Source organism: Corvus moneduloides, chromosome 2, assembly GCF_009650955.1.
Source record: "Corvus moneduloides isolate bCorMon1 chromosome 2, bCorMon1.pri, whole genome shotgun sequence".
NCBI classification, from domain to species: domain Eukaryota; kingdom Metazoa; phylum Chordata; class Aves; order Passeriformes; family Corvidae; genus Corvus; species Corvus moneduloides.
Window position 1 is genome coordinate 98,560,512 of NC_045477.1, and position 27,104 is coordinate 98,587,615.

The window sequence follows — 27,104 nt, forward strand, 5'->3', positions numbered from 1 at the left end:
CATCAGGGAAGGTTCACGTTGGACATTAGGAGAATTTTACAGAGTGATTAAACATTGGAATAGGCTGCCCAGGGAGGTGGTGGAGTCACCCTCCCTGGAGGTGTTTAAGAAAAGGCTGGATGTGGCACTTAGTGCCAAGGTCTAGTTGACAAGGTGGTGTTCAAAGACTCAATCATCTCAGAGGTCTTTTCCAACCTAATTGATTTTGTGATTTTGTGGAAGTCTGTCAACTGACTCCCAGGGGGCAGGTGTTTAATCCAGCCCTAAGATATAAACACCGTAAGCTAAGGGCACCAGGGCAGAATGTACGGTACTTTTGTTTTCTCAAGTTTCCATCAAATGTTTATATTTCATACAGAAAACATAGGTTGATGCAGCATTAAGAAGCTGAGAATGCCATGCACATAAAACTTACAAGACTGACAGCTGTCTTTGCAACTGCTGTTAGGATCCATGCAGGCCCACCCTGTGACCTGAACTAGGCAGGAGTCCTACCAGAACACACGCACAGGAGTGTGCCTGAAGGATGTGATACATACACATAAGAGAGTCTGGTTGCAGCTGCAGCAGCAATCTGCTTTCCTTTCCCTCCTAAAAGCTAAGAACTAATACTCCTAATTCCTGTGGTTTTGCTTATTTTCTTGCAATTTTAAAGAAAAAGAGGAAATCAGCTAGCATGCAACTGACCCCAACCCCAAGCAGCATCATTGGCCTCAGGCTGCAGAGCTCCAGGGGTGCCATCATCAGGCATCCACAGGAAGATGTGTATTTCCCTGAAGTCAGTGCGTGAAAAAAGCCTGACAAAGTGCAGCTCCAGGTGTGGGCTTGGCAGGAGCTGAACCAAAGAGATTCCCCTGTGAAGGAAGGCTGATGGGGAGGGATTTTGCACCCCTTCTCACGTAAACCCTGCAGTGTTTCCTGTGGAATATTGCTGTTTTGATGCAGCGCAAGCTCAGGCTTCAGGAGTCCAATCACTCAGGGTTTGTTTACACTGGGAGAGCTCTGCTGCTAGATATGCTGGCATCGCTCCTCAGTGTGGATGTAACATATGCCAGAGAGGGAATTCCTCTGCCAGTCTAACGTACCACTTCCCCCAGCAACATTAACGAAGCCAACAAAAGCACTTCTCCAACAGCACAGCTGCACCAGTGGGGGGTACATGATTTTTACTGTTTTCCCCCTCCCCCCACCCCATGAAAATATTCCATAGGACTACCAAAGCCCTACAGAAGGGATGGATTCTCTTCTGGGCAAGCTGCCAACATCATCCAATAGCACTCACTGCAGAGCAGGAAAATGGAGACCTGTATTAAATGCACTTAGACCCAAGCAGTGTTTCATTGGCCAAGAAGGGACAGGGGCCTCTGCCCACAGGGTCTCAGTGACCCATGATGAGGAGCGGCACGACTGAAACTTCTTGCAGATGAAGCTGGCCACCCCTGCTCAACTCCCCACCACGATGGGAGTGATGAGGCACTGGAACAGGTTGCCCAGATAAGTCATGGATGCCTCATCCCTGGAAGTGTTCAAGGCCAGGCTGGATGGGGTTTTGAGCAACCTGGTCTAGTGAAAGGTGTCCCCTCCCATGGCATGGGTGTTGGAACTAGATGATCTTTAAGGTCCCTTCCAACCCAAACCATTCTATGATTCTATGACTCTGGTGACAGGTAATGGCAGTAACCACATCATACTGAGAGATATGGAGAGAAAATGGCATTGTTCTAGGCAGCAAAGTGAGGGAGAGAGCAGGACTGTCACACTGGTTGAGGATCAGGGAGTAAAGCTCAGCCAGCCAAGGTGCAAGACACTGCTTCCATGCTGCCAGCTCACAGTACTTTTGCAAGCCCCGTCACGCTTGAAATCTCTTAAGGTTCCATCTCTTCAAATTACAGCCACTGGGTAACAACTAATTAAAATTGTTATTTAAGGAAGATGTTTATTGAATTTCCCTCAGTGATTCATAGCCAGATTGTAATAATATATATGCATATTATATATAATATATAAAAATATATATGTGTGTGTGTATATATAAATACACTTACATACATAGCTAGTTTGCAAACTTCAAATTTAAAGCCAGACTTCCAGTTTTCTAAGGCTGGAATTACAGTCTTAAACTTTTCCAGCTGAACAATGTGGTGCTGTCAGCCACTAGCATGCAGCGTAACCAGAGGGGAGCGTGCTGGTCGCATCCCCACAGTTCTTCCTTTTCTCCACACAGACACAGCATTTGGAGGGTAGCAGTAGGGTACCTGAGGGCTAAAGAATCACTTTTTCTGTTGTCCATATTATGTAAAGGCATAGCAAGAATGTATATAAAAACTGTGGAAAAGACATTAATGAGAGTAAGACCAGCAGAACTACATTATTTTTCTGTGTTTTCTCAAAAAAAAACAATTTAACTACCAACAGTTTCCTTAATTTCCCTCTCTTCTTAGGATCTGGCATGCCCTTATTTAACTCAGTCTAGACCTTTATGCAGGATCCAGTTTTCAAGGAAAAAGGCAGCACACACAGATACAAGTCCTCTGCTTCCTCAATGAGCACAGCAGAGTATATTTCTCTGGATAATATCCCAGTCACCAGAAATACAGAGCCAGTACATAGACAGAAAAAGCAAGGCTGTTTTCCTTCAAAGCATTCGTGCATCCCTGCTCTCACAAGGCAGTAGGGGTCATATGGTAAATGACAAGTCTGTAACAGGACCAAACAGTCCTATGAAGCTCACAGTAACACTGATGAGAACAGCATGAATCCAGGAAAAAGGCACTCTAATGACTTTGGGATAACTTTTCCCCAGGTTCTCAGCTCGTCCTTGCAGTGCTTCCACCCTGGAGCAACAGCATTCATACGCACACCAGCGTTCCCCAAGCGTGCAGCCACCGCAGGCACAGCTGTCCAGCACAGATTATTCCTGCCAGAAGCACAATAATCTTCTTGGGAAGACTATTGCTGAGGGAAGAGAGTACATGCACATTAAAATGCAGATTTTGCTTCCTGCCTCCCAGGTCTAGTCCTGTGATGACCTGCTGCTGCTGCTGCAATAGGAGCAACCACAATACTTTCCCAATAGATTTCAGTGAGCGAAGGCAGGACAGCTTTTGGGGTCAGCCAGGCAGACCCCAACAGCCTCACCAAGGCTTCAGGGTGAGAACATCCTGCCAGAAGAACTTCCAAAATGTAAGTTGCTCGGTGCCAACTAGCACCTGGAAATTTCTACCTTAGGAGTAATGTCTGCACTGCTGATAGGATGTTCTCAAGCTCTGTCTGGGCTCCACATTCAGCTCACAGCCAGTGTTGCACCCTCTGCAAAGATACTGGGCTATGAAAATCATCACTTGTTATTAACTCTGGCTCCGAAACACCTTTCCCTTCTTCTTCCTTTATAACACATGAAATACCATTTTCAGGTCACACCTTGTCACAACAAGAGAGAAGTGTATTTAGCCCCAATATTTACACGTGAAATCTGAGATAAGTGAGCATAAACCTCCCTTTACCCGAGCCATAGGCACACACGCTCATGGCTGGTGACATGGCTGCCACACGTGGCAGCCCAAACCCTGCTTTTGGATACTCTGACTCTCAGTGCTTGTGCTCATACACAACAATTCATTTGCCTTGTGAATCGCAAAGAGTTAATTTATTTCTAAATTACAATTCAGAACCCCTCATTTAGCCAAAGACCTCAATCATTAAAAAGAGAATCATACAGATCTATGAGGTATTTGTACAAAGATCCTAATCTTTGCTGCCATCAGTCCTGGTACTACCCCAATTAATAACCAAATTAATGTCAATGCCAGTACCCAATCCTCCACAGGGAAAAGGAATGACGTTTTCTTTCAGCCATGCACCAAGTCTAATCCAGCAAGAGAGAGAGCTGCATCTGTTTTCCCGGGGCCAGCCCCATGCTGTCCGTCTCCCACCTCAGCGATGCGGGAGCAGCAAGAGGAAGCGGCAGTGTTTTGGATCAGCCTCCCACACGCAGCAGAGCAGCTCCTGGGTTGTTCAATCCTATGCTCAGTGCAACGGCTGGGGATGGTCCATTCGACGGAGGGGGGCCAGGGTGTGCGAGACCCAGCCGCACACCCAGCACCCTCCACATCCCCTGGCTTCAAAGCACCGAACCAGCTGCCCTCATGCCTTCCAGGAGCCCCTGACGGGAGGGGGGGCACCACAGGGTGTCAAATGGCTGCTGCATCACATTCCCCGATGCATCTTCCCTATTTTCCCCAAACAGAACAAAGCTGTCCTCAAAACGACGCTTTCTGTCGCACAGCTGACCAAAAATAAAAGTACAAACGAAACTTAATGGAGCGCGAAGCCTCATATGACAAGAAAAATTCCCGCTCCAATTCTGATCTCTGTTTACAGCGTTGAAAGTGGGTCAAACTGGTCTGCGATGGAGGAATCTGTTTGGAAAATGATCTCTGCGAGGAAAAACATCTAAGTGGCAGACAACTGCACTGCAATGCTTCCACGGGGATCCTTTCCCTGCCATCAAAGTAATTCAGTTTTACCACACAAGGTGGAAATCCTGTAACTTGAAGTTATGGGTTTTTATTCAAATTACTTAAATTCAGCAATTCCCTATCTTTTGGAGCAAATCAACTAACCAGGGTGTTTCAGCACAGATCTCCGTGCTTTAAAAAACTAAGACGTGGCTGGGTTTGGACAGGGTGGGGGAAGCTGTTGTTGGTTTTGTTGATTTTGTGTTGTTTTTTTTTTTAATAATTGCCCTCATTTTTATTCATTTCCTGTGTTCAGGACAAGGTTATTCATCAGTACCATCACACTGCCTAACCCAACTATTTTGTTTTACCCTGTCATGGTCTCTTTCAAAATGCAAAGGAATGATTATTATATTAAATGGGAGCCCAAAAATAAGAAACAGTCTGTAACAATATTACTTTCCAAGGTATTTTCATTCCGACTTCTGGAAATCCAGTGAATTTAATATCTGTCCTTTCCTGTTGTTCAAGATAGAAGATGATTGTAATGTAAACAAGTTCAGCCAAAACTTCCTAGCAAGAAGCTCTGTAGGTTGTTCTGTGCAATGCTGGTATACAAATACACAGCAACCTAAAGGAAGACTATACTACAGCTTTGAAACCCACTAATTTGTTTTATCGACTTACGAAAATTCTGTTCTTTGACCTTCAAGTGCTTGATTCCTTTTATGGTCACACAATCTTCATTTTATTTTATTCTGCTAATTACTCTCAGGGTACCCAGAGGCTTTAAAAAGCACAAAATGCCAAAAAATGTATTACTACATTCCTGCACGTATTGAATCCTCTTTCTAATCTGTTTTTGAAAGAAAGAAATACATTTATAGCATTTTCTAGAAAACATCCCTAAAAGCACCCCAAACTGATAAACATGCCTTCATATTTATAATTTGTATTTTTAAATGTTCTCTTTAGTTTTAGTTACTATTTTGTATTTACAGAAAAAAAATGAGCTCTGTGAGTCCTCAAAGTGTCTGCTAATGTCAGATATTTATAGAAAGTTATGATCTCAAATGATTTTAAGAACTGAATCAGTCTACATCCGTGGGACAAACCTCATCTCTTTTAGACTTCAAAAATGTCCAGTTTTAACTGGAGACTTTCAGGGCAAATAAGGAATAGAAAGGCTCATATTTTAAATGCACTCAGTATAAAAAAAGTAACATAACAAACAGAAGTAGCAAAAAATACTTGGAAGAAATACCATGGCACAGGAAGGGATGTACATTTTAAATCTTTTTACTAACAAACAAAGAAAAAGAATAAAGTAACACAGAAACAGCTCAGATGTAACATAGACGAGAACATGAAAGAGGTATGGGATATAAATTCTGAGTCTACAGAAAAAGAATATTTACAAAGTTAGACGGAAAAATGAGTTTGTGAGTCTCTTAGACACATCTATGAATTAGAAAGTGCGTTGTGAATGGCCCATCGAAATAAGTACAGTTACCCTCACAAAACCAAATATCCCCTTAAAAAATATTTAAAAGGGCTACTTCTCCCCAGACTCAAAACCGAGTCAAAGCCAGAGGAGACACAGCGGGTCAGCAGGGACATCCAGAGCGGCCGCCTGTCCCAGCAGCCTGCTCAGCGCGGGGTGAGCTCGGGGAGGTGGGAGGCTGTGAGGCGCCAGCGTTCCTCCCGCCCTGGCTGCCATCCCAGCCTGCACACCACCCGCTGCAAACCCCGAGCTGCTGCACCACGAGGTCCACAATAAGTCCCACTACAGCTCTTTGCACGCCGGGCTGGGGTCGGGGTGGGCTGTGGGGAGCTGGGCACCTCTGCAAGCCCTCCTCTGCATATGGGTGCTGTGAAGGGACCCCTGCCCAAACATGAGAGGTGTTTGCTCCTCTGAGATGAAAAGAGAGCCTTTCATTCATTAACCAAGCTGTCCACAATTATACTGTAACAGAAAAGCACATGTAGTTGGGAAACTCCTTTAACACTTGTTTCTGTTATGCTTTTTCGTTTATTTTGTTGTTCAGTAGAGCCTCTTTCCCAGATTGAGTGCAGGACCCCATTTTACTAGGCTTGACATCTACACAAAGGGGAAAGACCTTTTCTGCCCTAAAGCTCAGAACCCAAAGTCCAAGAGGTGCTCAGGGAGTATGCCTGGAGTAGCACTGTGGGACAGGCTGCCAAAACCCTCCTTGGGCTTGGTGCCACCAGGCAAAAGAGCCTGGGGACAAGCAGGCATGGGCAGAGCCTGTCAGAGCCAGTGGATAGTCAGGTGGAGGATCCCCACCTGCCCCCAGCCCCACATCACATGTGTCACCCCAGATGGCAGAAGACATTTACCTGCTCTGGAGCCCCAGTTCACATCCCAGAGCACTGGACAACAGTTTGCACCTCATGTACCACCTCCACAAAGCCACAGCATCTTGGGAGCAGGGACACCCTCTTCAGCTCTGTTGCTCAACCAGCCAACTTTGGGGGAAATGGTGGCAGGGAAAGCTGGCAGCAGCAGCGGCAGTGGTTTCAGCTGTCCCCACTAGCCCCACTGGCCACCATGGTGGTCCCTGAGTTACCCACGCTCACACAGCCACCCACACAATGTGCCCGCTCTCATCACTTCCATGCCCACCCATAGCACTGTGGGCTTCCGTGGGGTTTCTGTACCCCGGTGCCACCTCCTAACGTACCTGCGAATTTGGGAGGCAGGAATGATATGCTACATCTGCAGAATGGGACTCCAGTCCAGAGCCACGACCTCCATGCTACAGTACAACACAAAACAGTAACAACCCCAGTGGGTGGCAAACTGAAGAACCGAAGGGGGACAGCCCAGCCCAGTGTCCTGCCGAGCTCAAGGCACTGGTTTCAACTTTGCAGGTCTGCGGACAACTTGAAACAGAGCCACAAAAGGTAACAAAAGCCCACTGTCAGCACGCTCCAATGAGCGGAGTGCTCTGCCAACTGCAAAAAGTGAAAAATACGCTGTTATTTTCAAGCAAGGAGTTATCCCATCAGCATAGCAGATGACCTTCATCAATCTTCTCTTCACCACCTTGGGCTGGCTCGCAAGGAAAGTTTTTTGTCAGTATATGGATCTCTATGTGCACTACGATACTGAACGTCAGGTGGGAAAACGGTATTGTCCCAAGTTTTGAGGCACAACCAAACCCCTCTCCCTCTAGCTGAGCTACAACGGGAATTACGTACGCACACAGAACACACAAAAGTTACCTGACAGAGTACATTTTCTTCAAACACAACACAGACTAGAGCTGTAACGCTTTTTCAGCCCAAAAAAAAAGGGATGAGATTTTTTCCACAGGCTACCGAACAGTAAAGGACCCAAATAAAGCTAAAACAGCCTTCAAGAAAACTAAGCATCAAACGCTAAAATGTCCCTCAGAGGCTGGAAGGGATGAGCTGAATCACCTCCCAAGCGAGGTGAGGCACCGGCTATTCCAGCAGTTGCGTAGATAAGTTTGCAGCCGGCTCGTGGCACGCAAGAAAGGGTCCATAGCCCACCTCCCAAAATTAATGCATCTCCCGTGCACAGTCAGGACTCCGCTTTGGGGAGCGGAGCGTTTGCAAAACACTTGCGGAACAGTGGCCCCTCAGGGGGGAAGCCCTTCCAGCCCGGCTGCCGCTCCTCGCTCTTCCCCGGCCCCCCGACGGGGACCGATCCCCGCTCCGCCCTCCCCGGGGCCGGGGGTCCCCCCTCCGGCACGGGGTGCGGCGCAGGCGGGGCTGGGGGCGGCGGGCCCGGCCGCACAAAGGGCGGCGGGGCGAGGGGCGCCGCGCACTTACTTTGTCTATGGTGCCCGGGAGCAGGCGGTCGAGCAGGCGGCAGAGCACCACGCCGTCCTTCAGGGAGGACTGAAGGAAGCCCTCTGGGTCGGAGATGGTCTTTTTGGGCGACTCCAGCACGCCCAGGGCGATCAGCCACGTAACGGTCTGCTCCGCCGAATTCATGGCGATGGCGGCGGCGGGGCGGGGGTCGCGGCGCCCCGCGCTTCGCGTGGGTTTTGTGTCTCCCCCGGCGGGGGCTTCAGGCGGAGGCCGGCGGCGCCGCCCCCATGTGAATGCAGATGACGACGCCCCGGCCCCGCCGCTACAGACACATGCAGCTGCAGTGCCGCCTCCTCCCCGCCCCCCCGCCGCCGCCGCCGCCGCCGCCGCCGCCCCATGACATCACTGGCAGCGGCGGCGGGCGGGGGCCGCGCGCCCGCGGAGACCCGCGCACCGCTCCGCGCCCGCTGCGCGCACCGAGGGCCGGCCGGCGGGCGCCCCCCAGCGGGCGCCCGGAGCCTCCGCGGGCGCGCAGCGGGGCGGGAGCGGCAGCCGCGGGCACCGCCGGCAGCGAGGAAAAGTTGCGGGATGCCCCGGCCCCTCATTTCCTCCTCGGACGGCGCCGTCGCGCAGGGAACGACCCCCCACAAGCCTTGGGCTCCAGGCTCGGGCAGGCTGGTGTCGGACCATCTAGCTCTCGGAGCACCAGCAGCGGGTTCCGGCCCGACCGGCCGCATTAACGCGATCTCTGCCTTTGCCCGTCGTTCCCTTGCGCAAGGAAAGCCCTTCGGGAGCCTCGGCCCAGAGGCCGGGTCGCGGGCTCGCCCCGCTGCGCGCCATCCCCGCCGTGCGCCTGCCGGGATGCTCCATCCCCGGAGCGCCTCCCGCCAGCTTCCACGCCGACGGTCTGCGGCACCGCCTGGCAAGCCAACGTAAATACTCGGAAGGACTGTGAAGGCTAACCTGAAACAGAGCCTTCCTGTGCCTTTTATTCTGACAAAACCCATTCCTCAAGGCTTTGTTTGGACAGGACACTATGAGCAATCAGTATTTTTTTGTTAGGAGCTGGCTGGCGCGAGTTCCCAGGGTCCCTCCCTGATGCCATCAGCCTCCCTGATGCAGCACACGCGCCTGGAGAGGCGATACCACCACAGCCCCTGCTCTCGCCTCTTCCCCTCTAGCCCCACCTGACCCCCTCGAGGGGCAAAATGCCTTCAAGGCAGAAGTAGAGGGGATAATGCCAACCCAAACTCACCTCTCCTGTTTTGTTTCCAGCCTGGTGTACTGCATCTGGCACCATCACAGTCCCTGAGCAGTACCTCTGTTAGGTTTTTCTGACCCAGAATCTCCTTCCAAACCACAGGCCAGCACAGAAAGACAGAGGTGCATTTCGATTTGAGACAAGATAATCTAATTTCAACATTCAATCTCCTTCTGACCCATAATAGGTGCAGATTTTCTTAAATTCTGGCACTTTAGGTCAATACCTCCTCCAAAATTTGTCTTTCCTTTTGCTCCTTGTTTGGTCGAGGTGAGAGCAGCAGACTGGCCTCTGCCAGTATTAATGCCCACCCGGACTCAAGCAGGATGGGATAAACATTGCTGTGGGCACAGTGCACACAGCACTGGTCAGCAGGCATTCGTTGCCTCGGCATCCCCAGCAGGGGTACCCCAGTAGTTCCCCAAGCAAGGTAAGCAGCCATAGGGGCCATCCCTGGCACTGGCCCATGGTAGAAAACAATGAGCATGAGTTTATGAAGCTTTTTATGTGAGAGATGTGAAGAGTACATGAACAAGGTGAAAAGTGCATGGCTGATTACCATAGGGACCATGATGCATGACATGGTGTGGGAAAACCCATCCAAAGGCAATGGAAGTAACAACACATTACAATGCAGAATATGATCTTAACAAAGCATAAATGGTTTCATTATAAGCAATATCTGGGTTATCACCGACTGACATCCATCACCTATCTCCTCACCTTTCTTCTGCACTTAACTGTACACCCTTCCATATTTATTTTGAGCAACAGCTTCCTATCCAATAATCAGCTAGCTATGAAGAACACAAGCATGGCAATACTTTGCCATTGGAAAATCATGTGGATGGATTGCCTGGAGACTTTTGAAAGAAGCTTGACACAGGTCAGGAAACCATTTCCAGATCTTTAAAGGAAATAAATGGAAGTGCCCAAAAGATTTAGGAGCATGCCACTCCCTTTCTAGCTTCCTTTCTTGTCAGACTTTCCCCTACAAGGTATTTACTGCAAAGCACCTGAACTCTTTGCACTCTTTGTTTTGTTCTTTCCTCCTGTGTGCCCCAGTACTGTCCATTTATACTGCAAACTTGTAGGACAGACAAATACTTTGCATCTACACCATCCCATGAGTGGAACCCATGCCATGGTGGGAGTTTTGAGGTTACACAAACAATGAAACACATAATTACTGCAAATCTGCACTCCTTCTTCTTCTTTGTTTCACAGTTAAAGATGTTCTGATTCTCGTATGTCCTGACTTTGACTGCTGCTTCTAAATCATAAATTCATGACATCTTTATTCAAGCATCCATTTTGATTGTATTTAAATAATCTAAATTCTTTCTGAAGGCATCTGAGAGGGATGATTTTAACCACGTTTTTCTGCAAAACATTTTGAATTTGTGCAAAGCTGAAAAAGTAATTTTGGTACTGACTCTCATAAACAAAGGATAGATATGAAGAATGTATGTAGGTTCAGGTAGCTTCCAGGCCTCAAATCTCTTCACACAAGCAAAAAGATTCTTATATTTTGGGGCAGGGAGGAAGGGGTTCAGTTTAATAATATCTGGACCTCTTTTGAACAAGAAAGAAAGCAATATTCTATGAAATACATCAGGCAGTTTTGGCAGAGATCTAGTAGATTTAACAGCATATCATTTTCTATAAATAAAGATTAAGCAGTTGACAATTTATTTGGTCTTTTCCAAGCTTTTGTCATATTCTTATGAGAAGTTACTAAGGAAACCAGGTAGACATGAAGTAGAAGGTAAATTTCTGCCGTGGATTAGTGAGTGGTTGAAAAACAAAACAGCAGGAATAAATTGCCAGTTTTCAATTTGACCAAAAAGTTACCAGTAGAGATACTTCCTCTATTCTGCACTATGAATTAACTAAGTCTCCAAAAGACAATTATATTTCTGTGGGTTTTATTTAGTCTTTTATCCTGAGCAGTTGGTTTTGGAGGAGGGAGAGCAGGAGAGGAAGGAAGGAGTAAAGGTAAAGAAAGCTGCTCTTTCATTTTGGACTTTCATTTGCCATTTTCCATTTTGAGCTGTTAATACCTGCTCCCGGGCAGCAAAGAGATCCTTTGGCCAGATACACAACTTTCTGTTTTCCCCGTGCCAAACCAAGGTCAGGATTTCAATGTGGAGGTGACTAATTAATTATCAGTCCAGCTTGAACAGAAATTGCCTTGACGGTCTGCAATTAGCTATATAGGGGTCATAATGGATCAATTGCTGTGCTGGGGTTCCCATGCTATACATAATTATCTCTGTAGTGTTAGCCTAGGGAGGTTTACATCTCTCTGTAGCAAAAGCTTCACCCCAACAAAGCACACTTCTGTGTTAAACTAAGAGATGTATTTCCATGTCTAGTTAAACCTACCTTTCAAAAGTATCTTGAGGCTTGTAGAGGAGCTAGTCTTTCACAGTTCCTGAAAGAAGCTATCACACGTTCAGTATGACCAGCTCTCTCTGCTGTTGATTGACTACCTGTCAGCTGAAGGTGTTAAAACCAATACACCAAAGATTGTGTTGGTGAATTCGGGAAGGCAGATCAATGAGCTGCATGGTGCTGGCACAAGTGTCAATGAATCAAAAAAAAAAAAAAAAAAACCACAGCAGAGAGCAAATTATTTCATTATCTTGCAAATTGCTAAGTATTTTAATGGGCAGATGCAAAGTTTTTGGTCCTGAGAGGCCTGTCAATCAAGCATAAATAAATGAATACCATACAGAGACCAGCTAAAGTGCTGATGCAGAAACACAAATCCGGGACTCTCAGAGCAGGTGTTCAACCAAGGGTGACAGCAGCATGATGCTCAGGGCTGCAGTGCTCAGCTTCAGGGCAGCATGATGGGTGCCCAGGCAGACTTGGGCCTCTCAAACAGGGATCACAGTATGCAGTGTGTTGAATACACCAATGTCCAGGCCATCCCCAAAGAGGTAAAAAAAGCAAAGCAAGAAGGTGCTTTTGAACCTCTTTCTTTCATGGAGGCTGCATGCACCCGTTGTGGAATTTGTGGGGAAACAGGGATGCTTAGCATCATTAGAGCTTTTAGCTGGGAGAGAGATGCCCCAGAAATCAAGTCCCTCATTTATTTCCCCTTATCACAGATCTCAAATCTCTCAAGCCTCTAGTGCATTTGCTCTACTCCCTCCTGTGCAAGTGCCTTTAGGGTCTACTCAAAAGCAGAAATACTGTCACCATGTCTTTACTTTAAATCAATGCAGCCTATTGACACCATGCTCTGATTGAGCTCAGAGTCCAGGCTGCTGCCAAGTCCTCGACTATCTTAATCCTAGCAGCCAAAATTTTTGTTAGCATTTGCTCGATTTGGCAAGGCAACTAAGACAATCCTGTGTTACAAGCTTTATCACAGTCACTCGTGCTTTTATAGCTTTTACCCTGGCTATGATCTTTAGGTGGAAATATACAGAGAGTCCTCTGGCAAGTCTGCAGTAGCCGAAAATGTAGCTCTGCTTCTGTGCTCCCAAGAGCATCAATTCAAGAGCTGCCTTTCTAAGTGCAGTTCAGGATAATAGCATTGATTCACTACATTCTTTATACTTTCAGAAACCAGTAAGTGTCTCTGCTTTCGGCAGAGATGAATATAAAATGAAGGTCCTTGCCACGAAGGGCTTAGTCTAAATCACAGATGATGGAAGATGAAGGATAGACCTGAGAAAGGAAGAAATGAAGCAGGACAATAGGCAGCAGCGCAGTCACACTTAAGCTCTCTCCACAGGAAGAAAACAATTTTAATTGCCATTTCAAAAGTTTTATTCACATTTAATGAGGACTGAGAAAGAAATGAAGGACAAGAATTGACCAGCGAGAAATCAAAATTAATAAAATGAATGAAAATGTTTTGAATTTAAACAAACAAAAAAAGGAGCTGAGATTCTCAAATGTTTTTAACAAATGCATAATGAATGAACAGTATTTTCCAACTTTTGCCCCGTATTTTGTTAGCATGAGTTGGAGTAAGTGCTTTTTTAACATTGCAGGCTGGACAGAAGCAAATCAGTGGTTCCCCTGTGGAAGGACTTGGGGGAGGGGAGTTGGCAGTGAACTCCACCATTTCAGGCCAGACGCAGAGAAAGCAGTGTCCTGCAGGCTGAAATATCAGATGCAGATCCCCAGCTGGTGGAAGCTGTCACAATTCCCTTAAAGTTGATGAATCTATGACATTTTTAAACAGCGAGCTCAACAATTTGCACAGCTCTGATCACAGGGGACTGACATGACCATCCATAAAAGAGGCAAATTTGATTCTAAATTGTATCTGATGAAGAATTTTGGGCAGAGTGAAGGTAAGAAAGAGTGTTACCAAGTCATCAGTAGAAACTGGTTTGGAGCATAGCACAGAAACTTGGACACTTGTTCTCTGGAAAAACGAAATCACACAGCAACAGAGTTGTTAGAAGACTGACAGTGATCTTATGGGAACTCGGCTTGTTTGCCCTGGTGAAACAAAGCCTGAGAAAGGGTACAGGAGGGCTGTCTATAAATACACCAGTGGGTAAATATCACAGATAGGCATGCAGCTATTTAAGCTCCAGGACAATGCTAGCACAGGAGCAAATGAATATAAACAGGTCCTGAATAAATTTATGCTGGAAATCAGAAAAATATATTTTATTCTTCTAGCCACAAAAATTTTCAATGATGATAAGAAAGAGGGGGGCAAATAGCTGTTTTCAGAGGGGTGTATAATGTGCGGGTTAAAGTGATTCTATGGTTTGACTGCAGCAGCAGGGACTGGACACGGCTCAGGCTCCGTTCCCCAGCAGACTTTGCATTACGCCTACCAGAATCAAAATGGGCCAAGCATTCATCATGATGGATAAGGTTTAGTGAGAGAAGTCAAATAAGCAGAACCACAGTCAAAGCCATTCTCTCACTCCGAGTGAATGCTAATGACACTCGTTCATTGCTGCTTGGAAAATACACTTAGTAAACTAGGTTAATGGAAGAAAATCCTCTTCTCTGAGATATAGGCTCACAGAGTTGGAAGATACACATGGTGACCCTTGGATGTATTTTGTAGAGCTCTTTTGTATTAAAATTTTTCAATCCTATAAAAGTTTGCTACAGATCTATGCCTCTTTTGTTTTTAAACACACAGCGATTACCAGAGTGAAGTAGCATCCTGCTACTCCACTGCCTGTCCTCCACTTTACTCCGAAATCCTTGGCAATAAGCAGACAGTTTTGAAGACATTTTTGAAATGTGGGAGGATGGAAGGGCAGCACAGGGAATGAGAGAGAGGAAGAGAACACAGGTGATAGAAGCTCTTGGTCAACGCATTGAGCCGGAGCATCAAAATATACAGCTTTTCCATCAGTGTATTTATGACAAGATTTCCACACTTTGCTCAGGTAAAGAGAAAGAGAACTGATTCTGATGGGATTGGTTACCTGATGAGGTTTGCAAGAGGATTCTTATTCACAGTTGTATAAGTGGTCAACATACTGGATACATTTGATAAAACTGTAAAACTGGATTAGTCCCCATTCACCGGGGAAATTGCTGTTTCCCTGTAGCACAGCAAGTGTCACCATCTGCTGGGTCACCCTCGCGCTTTTTTGGGTGTGGGGGTTGCACTCGCTGTCACTGACAGCAGGGCATGCTCAGGGGAGGGATTTGGGAACCTGCTCCCTTGGCACCTGGCCAGAGCCCCAGCCTGGCACGCAGCAGGGCTCAGCAGAACATCTATGGCTCCATCAGGCTTTCAAGAGCTCTCTGGACTGCTTTTGCAAGAGACGACGTGAGCTGATGGAGCTGTTGTTTTTAGTCCTACAGTACTATTTGTTGACTGTGGCTGCTTCCTATGCAGTAGGTACTGAAGGGCCAAGGCACTAGAAGCATTCTAATGATCCATCAATAATTGTTACAGTCAATAAATGTCACCATTTGCCTTACAGTTAGCATCTGCACTCTTACAGCCCATATTTATATATTATATTATATTATATTATATTATATTATATTAATTTAGGTTATAGGCCTTTGTATCATCACCAGTTCACTTCAGATTTATTTGTGACACTCTCAGTCAGAAGTAAGATGGTCTTCTAGTGCTCCTTTTGAAAGAAACCAAATAATAAGCCCTGATGAAAGCTTACCCAGCTTATGGGAGCCTCACCTCCCTACATAGGGGTTCTGTCACCAGGTACCAAGAGGAGGGTGGAGGGCCAGTTGTGGAAGCGGCTCAGACAGAATATACAGAGATGAAAACAGCTGAAATCTTGTGCTTTGCCCCAGAATCTCTGGGTTCCTCTGGCTACTTTCTTTTTTGCAGATTAAAACTACAGCCACCCAACAAATACGGATTATGATTATTTGGCTCAACTCTCTACCATTTTCTCTTTAGGCTCCCAGTATTTAAGGACACTAATCTTGTATATTTTTCCTTGGCTTTTACAGTCCTGTTGGCAATGATTATAACTCTCAGTGCTCTTAATTATGGCTAAATAAAACTAATAAGTATGCTTTGATAAATTAGTAGTCACTTGACAAGCATCTTACCAAACAAAGTGTTCCAGAGACCTTGAATCCTACAGATCTACAATGTTATAAAAGCCAAGGTGCACATACAGTTACACCAGAGCTGATTAGAAAGGAAAAATAAGTGTCACTGACGTGCTGAATTTCCCAGAGTTCTCAAGATCAGGTGACACCGTCATTTAGCAAACAAACTCTCTGTAGGGTCTGCCCTCATAGGCCATATTCTCCCATGCCATATTCTCCTTGCAATCTTTCCTATTTGAATTGGAACAGGCTACCCAGGGAAGTGGTAGAGTCACCATCCCTGAAGTGTTCAAAGAACTAGTCATGGCACTTCACAATATGGTTTAGTGGGCATGGTGGTATTCAATCCAAGGTTGGACTTGATGATCTTGAAGGTCTTTTCCAACCTTAATGATTTCATGATTCTAGGATTCTAGGTGTAATCCCACTGAAGTTACTACCCCATATAAAAATGTCCCTTATAAGGAGAGCGTCAGGCTCTCTTTACTTGATGGCCTTGTGTTAAATCTTATGTTTCCAACCAAGTAATGGGGTATTCCTGCTTTTAAACACAGAAACTGGACTATGAAACATTGAAAGAACCCTGGGGTGAATAGTGCCTGAAATTTTTGTCTCCTTTTTCATTGTCCATGTTTCTTCTGCTCCCAATGGAGAGTATCTATATTCATGTAAAGCCTGTTTTGAGGACAGCTCTGGAGCCATTCAGCCAATTTTCAGAAGGCATGTTCCATCTGCTTATTGGATACAGCTACAGAAAGGAACAACATTGAGCAGGTAAGGAAAAAAAAAATTTTAATTAAACAAAGTAAGTTTTTCAGTGTTTACCTTGAATTTTCTAGGGCACCTTCAAAGCACTGCAGATCTCTGTATTTTCAGCTTGTTACATGTGATGTCTTGATGTGATGACATTTATAAACCTGTATTAGATTAATCAGTAATCGATATAATGGATTGACTCTATACCTAGTTGTCTTTCAACCTGAAGGGTGTTCAGTCCCATCTCTGTTAAGAATCTCTACCTGATCAGTGAAACAGACCATGATAAAAGATTTGTAAAAAAGCTTCCTTCTTTACTAATTGGACTGGACTTGGAAACCAGAGGCTTGCCTGGGAGCATTGCCTGTTTTCCTCATAATTATTTGCATATTCAGTTCAACAGAAAAACAAGTCTATAATTGTTCAGTTCAGAAATGAAAATCTCCTTATCATGTACGTCAGTCAGAAGAAAATGTGCAATCACCGCATCAATGCCAAATAGTACTAAATCAGTACTACCTGCACTAATTTAGGATTAGGAAGTGTATTAAACAATAACTTAAGAAGCAAAGGATGTTAAGGGAAGGAAATTTGCTGGAGAGATTGTTTAATGTATCCTTGTTAGTCCAAGGAAGAATTTTTCTACTGCTCAACATGTAAATTACATTCACTGTCTAATTGCACCAATTGAGGCAATCTGAGGTAGTTTAACATTAAGAAATGTTTTGTAACCAATTTATATTTGATGTTTAACTCACAACAGTATCGACATAATCTTAAAATTTAATAATATGGGTGGGATCAGACCTAAATGTGAGTCTTCCGCTTTGATGTCTGACATTAGTAATGTACACAGAGATGCTCAAATGCTGCTTTGCTGTGCTACTGTGGCTTGAATGTCACAGCTTAATGCCACTGGGAAGAAATAGCACCACCAAAATAACTTGATCCACCTATTTAACCTTCCAAATATATATTAGGAAATGAGATAAAGCCTAAAAAAAATGTTGGTGTCGGGGTAAAAAAAAAGTGCCTGAAATAGAGTGTAGTTCTCACAATTCAAACCTGCATTGTTTTCTCACCATTCTGTTCTACCCAAACTCACAAGGCTGTCTGGACCAGTAATGATTAGTTTTACACCACTACATTACATCATAAACATTTGTGTCTACTGGTCAAGTCCTTCTTGAAAATAGGATTATTTAATTAACTAACACAGAAGTCAAAACACCAAAGTTCATTCTCAAGCAAATTTGCACAAAGTAAGGGTTTTACATGAGGAAGAAGTAACAAAAAAATTCAAAGCCTACTTCTGGCTTTTTTTCTACCCTAAATTTCAGTATGAAACAAAGGAAAAATACTGTTCTCAACACGAAGTATAAAATCTCGTATTATCGTTTATTCAAATAACCTCACCACAGCAGACGAATTTCATCTGTGGGAACTTCTGTGGATAAGAATACACCATTCTATAAAATTTCTAGCTGAATAATATTTTAAAAGTAATTTTCCTGGGTGCAGTTTTCCAGGCTGAGGAGTTGAACATATGAACCTGTATGAAATGAGCAGAAGGCATGGGAGACACACTTTCACCAGCTCTATTCCACCTTTGATTTCAAGCTCAGACAACTCAACTGATATGGCACAGATGAGGCTGAGGCACCAGAAAGCAGGTCTTGCACAAATGGGCTCCCCCCACTGCGCCAGTTTCAACATTTTGCTCCTGACAAGAAAGCCGTTCACAAGCTAACTTCAAGCTTGGATTGTTTTGTGAACCAGCCGGGAGAAAAACACCACTGGCTACCATCGTGTCTGTACAACTGTACTATTTTTGCTCAAAAGAACATAAAAATAGTCTTTCAAACAAAAGTTTCATATGTATATGAAACATTTCCAAGGAAAAGGCAAGCATTGCTGTTTCCTGCCATTCACAATGTTCTGAAACGGCAAATGAGAAGTTAGAGACACCATTCACTGCTGCTATTGCCTGAAAAGAGGAACTGGACTGTTTGCCATCTCCAGTGAGGACACTCCCCTCTGAATCTGCACTTAACATCCTTCCAGGAAGGATGCTTCTTGGTTGCTACAGAAGACTGATCATACATCACCAAACACCATTGCACTATCCTGCAGTGCAGAAGAACTGCACAAGAATGAGAGAAACACTGATACAGGAAGACTGTACATTCCCCAAGCTTCATAGCTCATTATGTTGAATACCAAGTTTCATTTTTGCAAAATTAAAAGGCAATGGAGAGAACTGTGACAGGACCTTTATAGGGATTTTCCTTCCTTACTCTCTCCTACTGTTTGTAATGCATGAAGAAATAATTCCTGTCCAGAGAAAATAGTTCTGAATTTCTCTGCATTTTGAATATTGATGTAAATAAAGGTTGGTCTTTATGCAGAAGTTGCAACGAATTTTTAATTAATAAATGCAACATTGTGTTTGGACCGTAGCTAAAGATTTTGCATACGTAAAAAATAAGAAGTGAAAGTAATAAAGTGATGAGTTCTGCAACTACTTGAGGTCTTTATCTATGCTCTTTCAGCTAGTATATAAAATGATTCAAAGGAAAGGTATAAGCCTTTGAAGACTCCAACTGGAGAGAATTATGAATCAAGTAGTTCAACATCACATATACTTAATTAAACATTACATAAAAACAGGCATAATGTATTTGACTTAAACAATAGCAGCCTCAAAGTGATCCCACAGTTTTTATTCAGTCCCTGATAAACACATTGAGATCTTTGCCTAAACAACTGTAAGAGCAGATATTCTGTACTGGTAATGAAACATAATTAAATATTGTGCGACAAGGTTGGGATAGTCTTATTCACGTGGAGATGGGCTTTGCCTCTCAAAGAGACACAGTAGGACTGTTTGAGGAGCAGATACTGTTCCATAATATAAAGAGATCAAAATCTGAGCCCAAGACACTTTTATTTAAGACTTGGTTTGTACCTTTTAATTTGCAAAGCACAAGACAGATAGTTTGCTTTATTTCAAAGCACATTTTAGGGATGTGTTTATTAAACAGTATAGGTTATCTGAAATATACATATATATAATTTACCGCCAAATAACCTAATGAAATGAGAAACAATGGCACATCATGCCTGCAGGACTACAAAGCTGGATATAATTTAGTTTCCTCTTCCAAAATGAAAATAAAAACTAAGCAAACAAATTTTGAAAGACTTCCACTTTTTGTAGTCAAATATTGTTCTTTCAGTACGTTTGTAAACACAAAAATCTCACATAAGCAAATTTAGCTTCCACAAAGGTATTTAATTGTTTACTGCAAATTACAGCTGTATATATTTTTGATTACCATTCAAGCCAAGAGAAATCCTGTCTCAAGTTAAGAGACCTAAAAATAAGATGACTGTCATGAAATACTCACTCTTAGACCACGAACTTTGACACTGCCCTTTAGTCATAAGTCTAAGAATAAATTTAAAAAACCCAATGTGCTACAACTGTACTTCCTGTAACATATGTTCATGATTGAGTTATCTCACTTGCACAGGATGTGCTCAGATGAAATGGGAACTGCCCCTCCATAACAGCCAGTTGAGCTCACAAAATAAGGGTGTTTGCTGACCACAGTGCAATTAAGCCTCAGCTTTCTGCTCAGGCAGGGAGGTATAAATACACTAACAGCAGGAATCCTGCAAATAATCTGAATGTTCAGTTAATAATATTGAAACTTATTCTAGAAGCAAATGAGATGTGCAGACAGCTTTTCCTTTAAAGGCTTTGGACAGTGCAAGCCTACAAATGGATCTATGTCCCACCTGGTCATTAGGTACCATGATCTTTTTAAAGACACAGGAAGTGTGGGCACTGGTAGCAAGAAGAAGTGGAAAAGACTTCATTTGAGAGAGGCATTCTAATTGATGCTGAACTCTAAATACAAGCTACACACATGGGGACTAAGCAAAAATATTGTTTTGAAGAAAACTCATATAAGCAGCCTGAAGCAAAAGGGAAAAAAATAAAACTTTTAAATCCCTACAAAAATTTTATCTCAGCTACATCAACCCCCTATTGCCTTGAGCACTCAGAGAGTAGCCAGTTGGCCAAGAGAAGTGTATTTTTCCTCTCTTGCTTGTAAGGTCATTATTCACACTTGAGGGCCTACTCTGGAGGAATACCTCCTGTTCTGGGCACCCCAGTACTGGAGACTTGCTGACAGTCTGGACCCAATCCAGCACAGGGCCACAAAGATGGTCCAGGGACTGAAGCACACCATCCAAAAGGAGAGGCTGGGAAAACTGAGCTTGCTCCACCTGCGAAACAGCTGGCTCTGTGTTATCTCATGTAGAGGAGACCAGACCAGATGCTTGTATTTACTCAAAACCCAACCAGAAAAAGTCCTTTATAAGCCTGGCTGGACTAGAGGCTGGACTAGAGACCTCCAGGGGTTCCTCCTGACCTAAGTTATTCCATGATGCTCCTCCAGGATTACGTGAGGTGAAATGATCCAGGTCCGTCTTGAAGGGAGCACAGACATCTCATGGTGGGAAGCTGGGCATGGAAGACAAGTACTATTGCACAACAAGAGCTGTCTTCTAGGATCAGAATACTCAGACTCTTCACCAGCTTGTAGCACAAGCCATTTAGCTAACTCAAAGTTCAAGTTTTCTGAGGGGCAAGATACATAGCCCTGCTGCACAAAGCTGTTTCCACAGAAGGAATGGCAGCTGCATGAAATCATCCAGTCTGACACCCTGAAAACAGAGGCAAATGCAAGGGATACCTGTACTTACTTGCTTTTCATTCTGGAGAGTTGAAAATGGAAATCAGTCTTTAAAAAATACCAAAATAAAACATTTAAATTCCAATGGCTTAGCAAAAATTTTTTGTTGTACTGACCTTAGAAATCTTGTGCCTTTACCAGTGAATAAAATAATTTAGATAAAATATAAAAGCAAGTTTTGATGTTCCAGTACAAAGTTAGTCACTGTGAAGATTCTGACTCCTAGTACTTGAGGGAAAAATGAAAGAACAGTAAGAATAACAATAGATACATGTGCTAATGAAGCTACTGATAATAGCAAGGGGAAAGTGAGAATGCAAGGCAGGAACAACAGCACAGTACACAAAATATATGACCTATGCAAAAAATGGAACATACATTCAGATACATAGAAGGGCTATTGCAAACCATATGGAAATAATGTGTTTTTCATGTCTGTGGTGCATGCAGTGAAGAAGAACTGCAGCAAGGCAAATTTAGATTGGACATGGGGAAATGTCCTTACAGCTTTTCTGGACAGGTGCCATAACCTTATAATTCTTAGCAACCTTTTAAAAATACACTAGACCAGTATCTGTCAGAAGGGATATATCTACACATGTTCCTGCCTGCCAACAGAAAGATGTACTAGATGAACTTTGATGTCCTTTCAAACCCAATGATTTCATACAGAAACTTCTATATATCGAAAGATTAAAAAACCCACAAAAAATCCCCTAAATCTAAATTACAATCTAAAATACAATCTGAACTAGAATTACAGCTATAAATTAAAGATCAGTAATCAATGAATTTTAGAGAAAAATAGCCAGTCTTTCTCTGTGATAGTATTCACTTATGGCAATTCATAGTAATCACCTTGACATTAAAAAAAAAAACATATAGGAATAAGCTCAAGGCATTTTATTACTCAGTATTGAATAAGCAGATGAGACAGCATCCCTTCTCAAACAGAACCTCCATGACTCTGACTTGAGATGTGACCAGTGTTGTGGAGAATGTCAGGCTAAATAATCATCATTCTCACTTCTGGTCTTAAAATGCAGGCATAAAACAGGATTTCTCTTTGGTCACCAAAGACCAGAAAGACTGAAACATTTATGGTGGTTGCATATGATTTCCCAGGACAAGAAGCTGCACTCACGAGAATGTCTCTGATCTACTCTTCAAGAATATGCAAGGAAAGAAAACAAAACAAAACGAAACAAATCCCAAATTTTTAACATATCCTTCATGATAAAGAAAACAGCAGCTCAAAATGAACCTCTTGGTGTTAGCAAGAGTCTATAGGATTTCTCTGGCAGGATGATGTTAGGCAACCAGCATCTTCTTTCCTTTTTCTTCCTCTCAGCTATTTCAAGAGGTTACCTCATCCAGATGTCTAATAAAATCACAAAAGCTGAAAAGCATAGTGTGCTGAGCTCCTTGATGTTCTTTGCAGAGTCTCTTAATAGTTACTCTCACAGTGCCTCCCCTTACCAGTAAGATGAGCTCAATGAATGGGAATTAATTTCATCATGTGTCTCTGCCAGAAGCGGCTTCTCCTTCCTGTCACGTTCTGGCAGTGAAAGGCTCTCCCCAGCTGTGGGGTTCAGACTGCTCAATAGATAGAAATTTTTTTCAGGCAGTATGATTTTCGTCCACGCTGATTTTACACGTACATGTGTGCAACAGTAGCTCAAAACAATACAGTCACTGCATGATTCTCTTAATCCTGTTGTAGCGTAATTCTCCTGTATTTTAGCAGTGGACAAAGGCATTTTTGCAAGCAGTTAAAAATAAGTGTATTTGAAGGCTAACCTGTAGTAAATAAATAGTAATTAAAGAAAACCCATTTATATGAAGATCTTAAAAAATATCCAAGCATAACTAGCAATCAAATAAAGCTGCTAATTTTGTAATTGTTAAAATAAGATTGGTAAAAAGAATAATCTTTCTCAAGACTTACTGCCTGTGGTATACGAATAAATATTATTTTAAAGTTCCAGATAAGAAACAAGTCTGTTCCACATTGACTTTTCCCTAGCCTTTCGCTATATATATATATAGCAGTACTAAAAATCACACAAAGTAGTACAAGAAGAAAGTAATCCATGCCTTTATTTGCATTTGCACAATCAGGAACAATTTCTGAAAATATGAAAGCCATAGAGTCATAGCAAACTCACTGAAAGAACATGTATGGATGATGTCTTCCTTAAGAATATCCTGTCTTATGTAGAGCTATGAATTACTTTTATTTCATTGGAAAGTAGCATGGTATTTATGGTATATATAAACTATCTTAGATGTCTTACCCAGCATCAGTGTTAGGCACCAAAATCAATAACTGAAAAGAAGGCTCAAGTTCAAATTCCATGACTGAGGATCAAACCCCAACAATCATTCCTCCTCTAACTCCAGTCGCAAGGTACATTATTTCTTACTCTCTTTCTTGGTGTTCTCTCCCTCCTTTGCATACACTTTACTTATCCTCTGTGGGTTTTTTCCTCTTTTACTTTTGTCATTACTGGTAGTTACTGTTGAAACATAAGCTTTTTTGACCAGAGGAATTTCACTGCACACGCACATAGAAATCAATAGTTTGTACTGCCAAAACCATTTCTGTAACCAAAGTTCAGACAAACTCAGGATTTTAAGGGATACAGAATGCTAAAAAGGCTCAAATGCCAATGAATGCCTTGGACACTTTTAAAAAATATTTAAGATTTCTTTTTAAAAAGAAATTGGATGTTTTGGTTCACAGAAAAACTTGTTATTTGGTCTGCTTTTGAAAACTATCCAGTAAGATTGGTAGACCTATCTTCTGATGGAAAAGCGTGACATTGACCATGTACAAATTTGCCTTGAAATCTCCTGTTTAACAAAAAATACTAGAAGCTTTTAAAATTTTCCTTGAGTTTTCAGATGAAAATACTTTGGCTTTGTCAACATATAAGCCAGAACCCAAGGACAATTTTGAATCAAAAATTTTACATTTATGTAGTGGTCAATACCTTTTAGGAAAAAGATTTGTTCAGATGCATTGTCCAGTTTACCCCTGTCCTTCCAGCTGTGCTGACTTCTGACAGGGATTGGTAAGTACCATCACGGCAGTCCACAGGCCTGAACAGTCATTCAGACAATTTCCAAAGTGTAAAGGCTCTCTACCAACTAGAGAAAATAACCCCCAGCCACCTGTTCCAAACATAAATGTTAGCTCACAGGTTACAAACTGGGAATCTGTGCTCCAGCATGGACCTGCTGAATCAGCACCCCTCAGCTGCCCTGACCACATCCCCAGGTCTCGAGCACTTGCAGAGTCTTCATAGCAAGAGTGTGCCAAGTGGCTCCATTCCAGGCCAGCTCCTCTGCAGACAGGCTGTACATCCCTGGAACCTGTACCCAGGAGGGCTGCTACAAATCTTCAATCTGCCACAAATTCTTCAAAAAACAGCATAGCCAATGTAGGTCAGAGGACTGGAGGACATATTTCTGTGTAATGAAGCAATGACCAGCCAGAGAAGCGGGAACAGAGACAGCAACTGCAGTTTAAAAAAAGAAAGGTCTTGTGATTACTGCATGTGGGCTCCACAACAGGGATGTCTGAGTTTGATTCATCATTGAGGCTCTAGGGTGTCAGCATAAAATAGTATATGATCAACACAATCCAAGCAGGCAGCATGTATGTTAAACAAATAGCTGAAAATAATAGCAAAAATTTGACAGTGTTGATAGCTGCCTATTTAACAGTTTAGAAGCATCACGAATGACTTCACAAATTGCTGCTCAGATATAGCGACAGCATTCAGCTGTCCAGGTCACTCAACTGGACATGTAGCACCATCCTTCAAGAGAGTAACATGAACCTGTTAATAAATACGATCCTAAAGTGTCGCAGTCCAAAAAATGCACTAATCCTTTTGCTACACTTCAAGAGCTTCATATTATACAGATAAAAAAATATCTGGGAAGATGCATAGGCACATGGTCAAACTTGAATTATTTGAAGCAACATAAAAATCAGGACTTTTAGCAATCTTGCTCTTCCTAATCTTCATGCAAGCTTTTCAGTCATGTAACATGATGTAAAATAGCAGAGAACATAAAGTTCCCCCTGTAGGGTAGAGACCCTTTTCAAGTGGCATAATAAATCCTATACAACCTTATTACATCCACAGACCTGTTCAGAATTTTTTAGTTTATGTATGCCTGTATCTTGGTCCTCCAAACAAATCTATAAAGTGCAGCATTTGTCCTTTTCAGGACACAATTCTTTTATAAAACCTACCAAGACAAATTTTCCTAGTTTGCAAAACACTAAAGAAATAATATCAGCGCCTCTATAAACTGGCAGAATGTCATCCATCTTTGACCTAGATATAAGACTTAGCAGAACAGAGAAAACCCAGCTCCCTGTCAGCAGATTAAGAGTAATGAAAGATATTTCTCTGGAGGAATGGGAGATGAAGAAATCCATAGTATTCACAAATCTTGCTTCAAATCTTCATTAGAAATGAAAAAAAAAGCTTAAAAAAATAATGAGATTGATTTCAAAATCATGAGATCAGATATACGAATAAATTCGGGGTAATTTATCTGCCATTGAAATTTTGAGCCTCTAGAGTGTGCTCCAGTCATATTTTCAAGCATTTCCTCAGAAACTGAAATGTGTAGATACTTTATTTCCAATGAAAGCTGAGATGCATTCATGAAGGTAGTAACTCAGAATAGAGAAATGTAATTTTTTAAAAAATCTAAACATTTGAAAAATATTTTTAAAATTAAATAGGATTACATAATTAGTAATATAGCAGAATATAAGAAATATGATAGAGGTGGAAATAATTAAACTGACAGCGGAAAGCCTGGAAACACATAAGCATTTCTGAAGAAAGGAAGAAAAATTTCTTCTGGTGTCAAGGAATATAAACTCTAGAATTTAGGGGGTAACTTAGCAAGCCACTTGGGGTGCCAGTTGAGTTATCCTCTCAATAAGCATTAATACAAACTGCACCAAAGAGACACTTCACAATATTGAACACTCTATGCCTTTACAAATTCTGAACTGATTCCTCAAACATAAAGAGGGTTGGCTTGCAAAAAGTTTTAGATTTGCTTTACAACAATTCATTCTCAGCTCTTTTTATTTGCCCTCCAAGGCTCTTCTCACATTATTTTTAACATTTCAAGACACTCCAATATTTAAGGCTAAAAAGTTTACTTTCATTTAAAAGAAAACAGATTTTTAAACAATAATGGAATCACAAAACAGCCCACGTTAGAAGTGACCTCAAAATATTGCCTGGTCCAACCTTTCATGACGAAAGGGAGCCCCAATGAGATTATTTAGCACCCTGTCTGATGGCATCTTGAAAATCTCCAGTGATGGGGGTTCCAACACAGGGGAAGTTGTTCCCATGAATGATTGTTATCACTGTAAAAAATTTCTTTCTTATACAGAGATGAAACCTCACCTGGTGCAATTTTTACTGAATACTGTGATGATGTGACCCTCAAGCCTTCTCTTCTCCAGGG

At 42.8% G+C, this 27,104-nt stretch overlaps 1 protein-coding gene across 2 annotated transcripts in view; it reads right to left on the reverse strand.

The window, feature by feature from the left end:
- ARHGEF7 (Rho guanine nucleotide exchange factor 7) overlaps positions 1–8,584 on the reverse strand; it is a 117,755-nt gene extending 109,171 nt beyond the window's left edge. Inside the window, exon 1 of one of the 2 annotated variants that reach the window (XM_032100545.1) lies at positions 8,280–8,584. In XM_032100545.1, the coding sequence (XP_031956436.1) occupies positions 8,280–8,444 (165 nt within the window). In that variant the 5' untranslated portion in view covers positions 8,445–8,584. The remainder of the gene's footprint in view (positions 1–8,279) is intronic. The other variant, XM_032100546.1, reaches the window with a different exon arrangement.
- Positions 8,585–27,104: the final 18,520 nt, after the last annotated feature.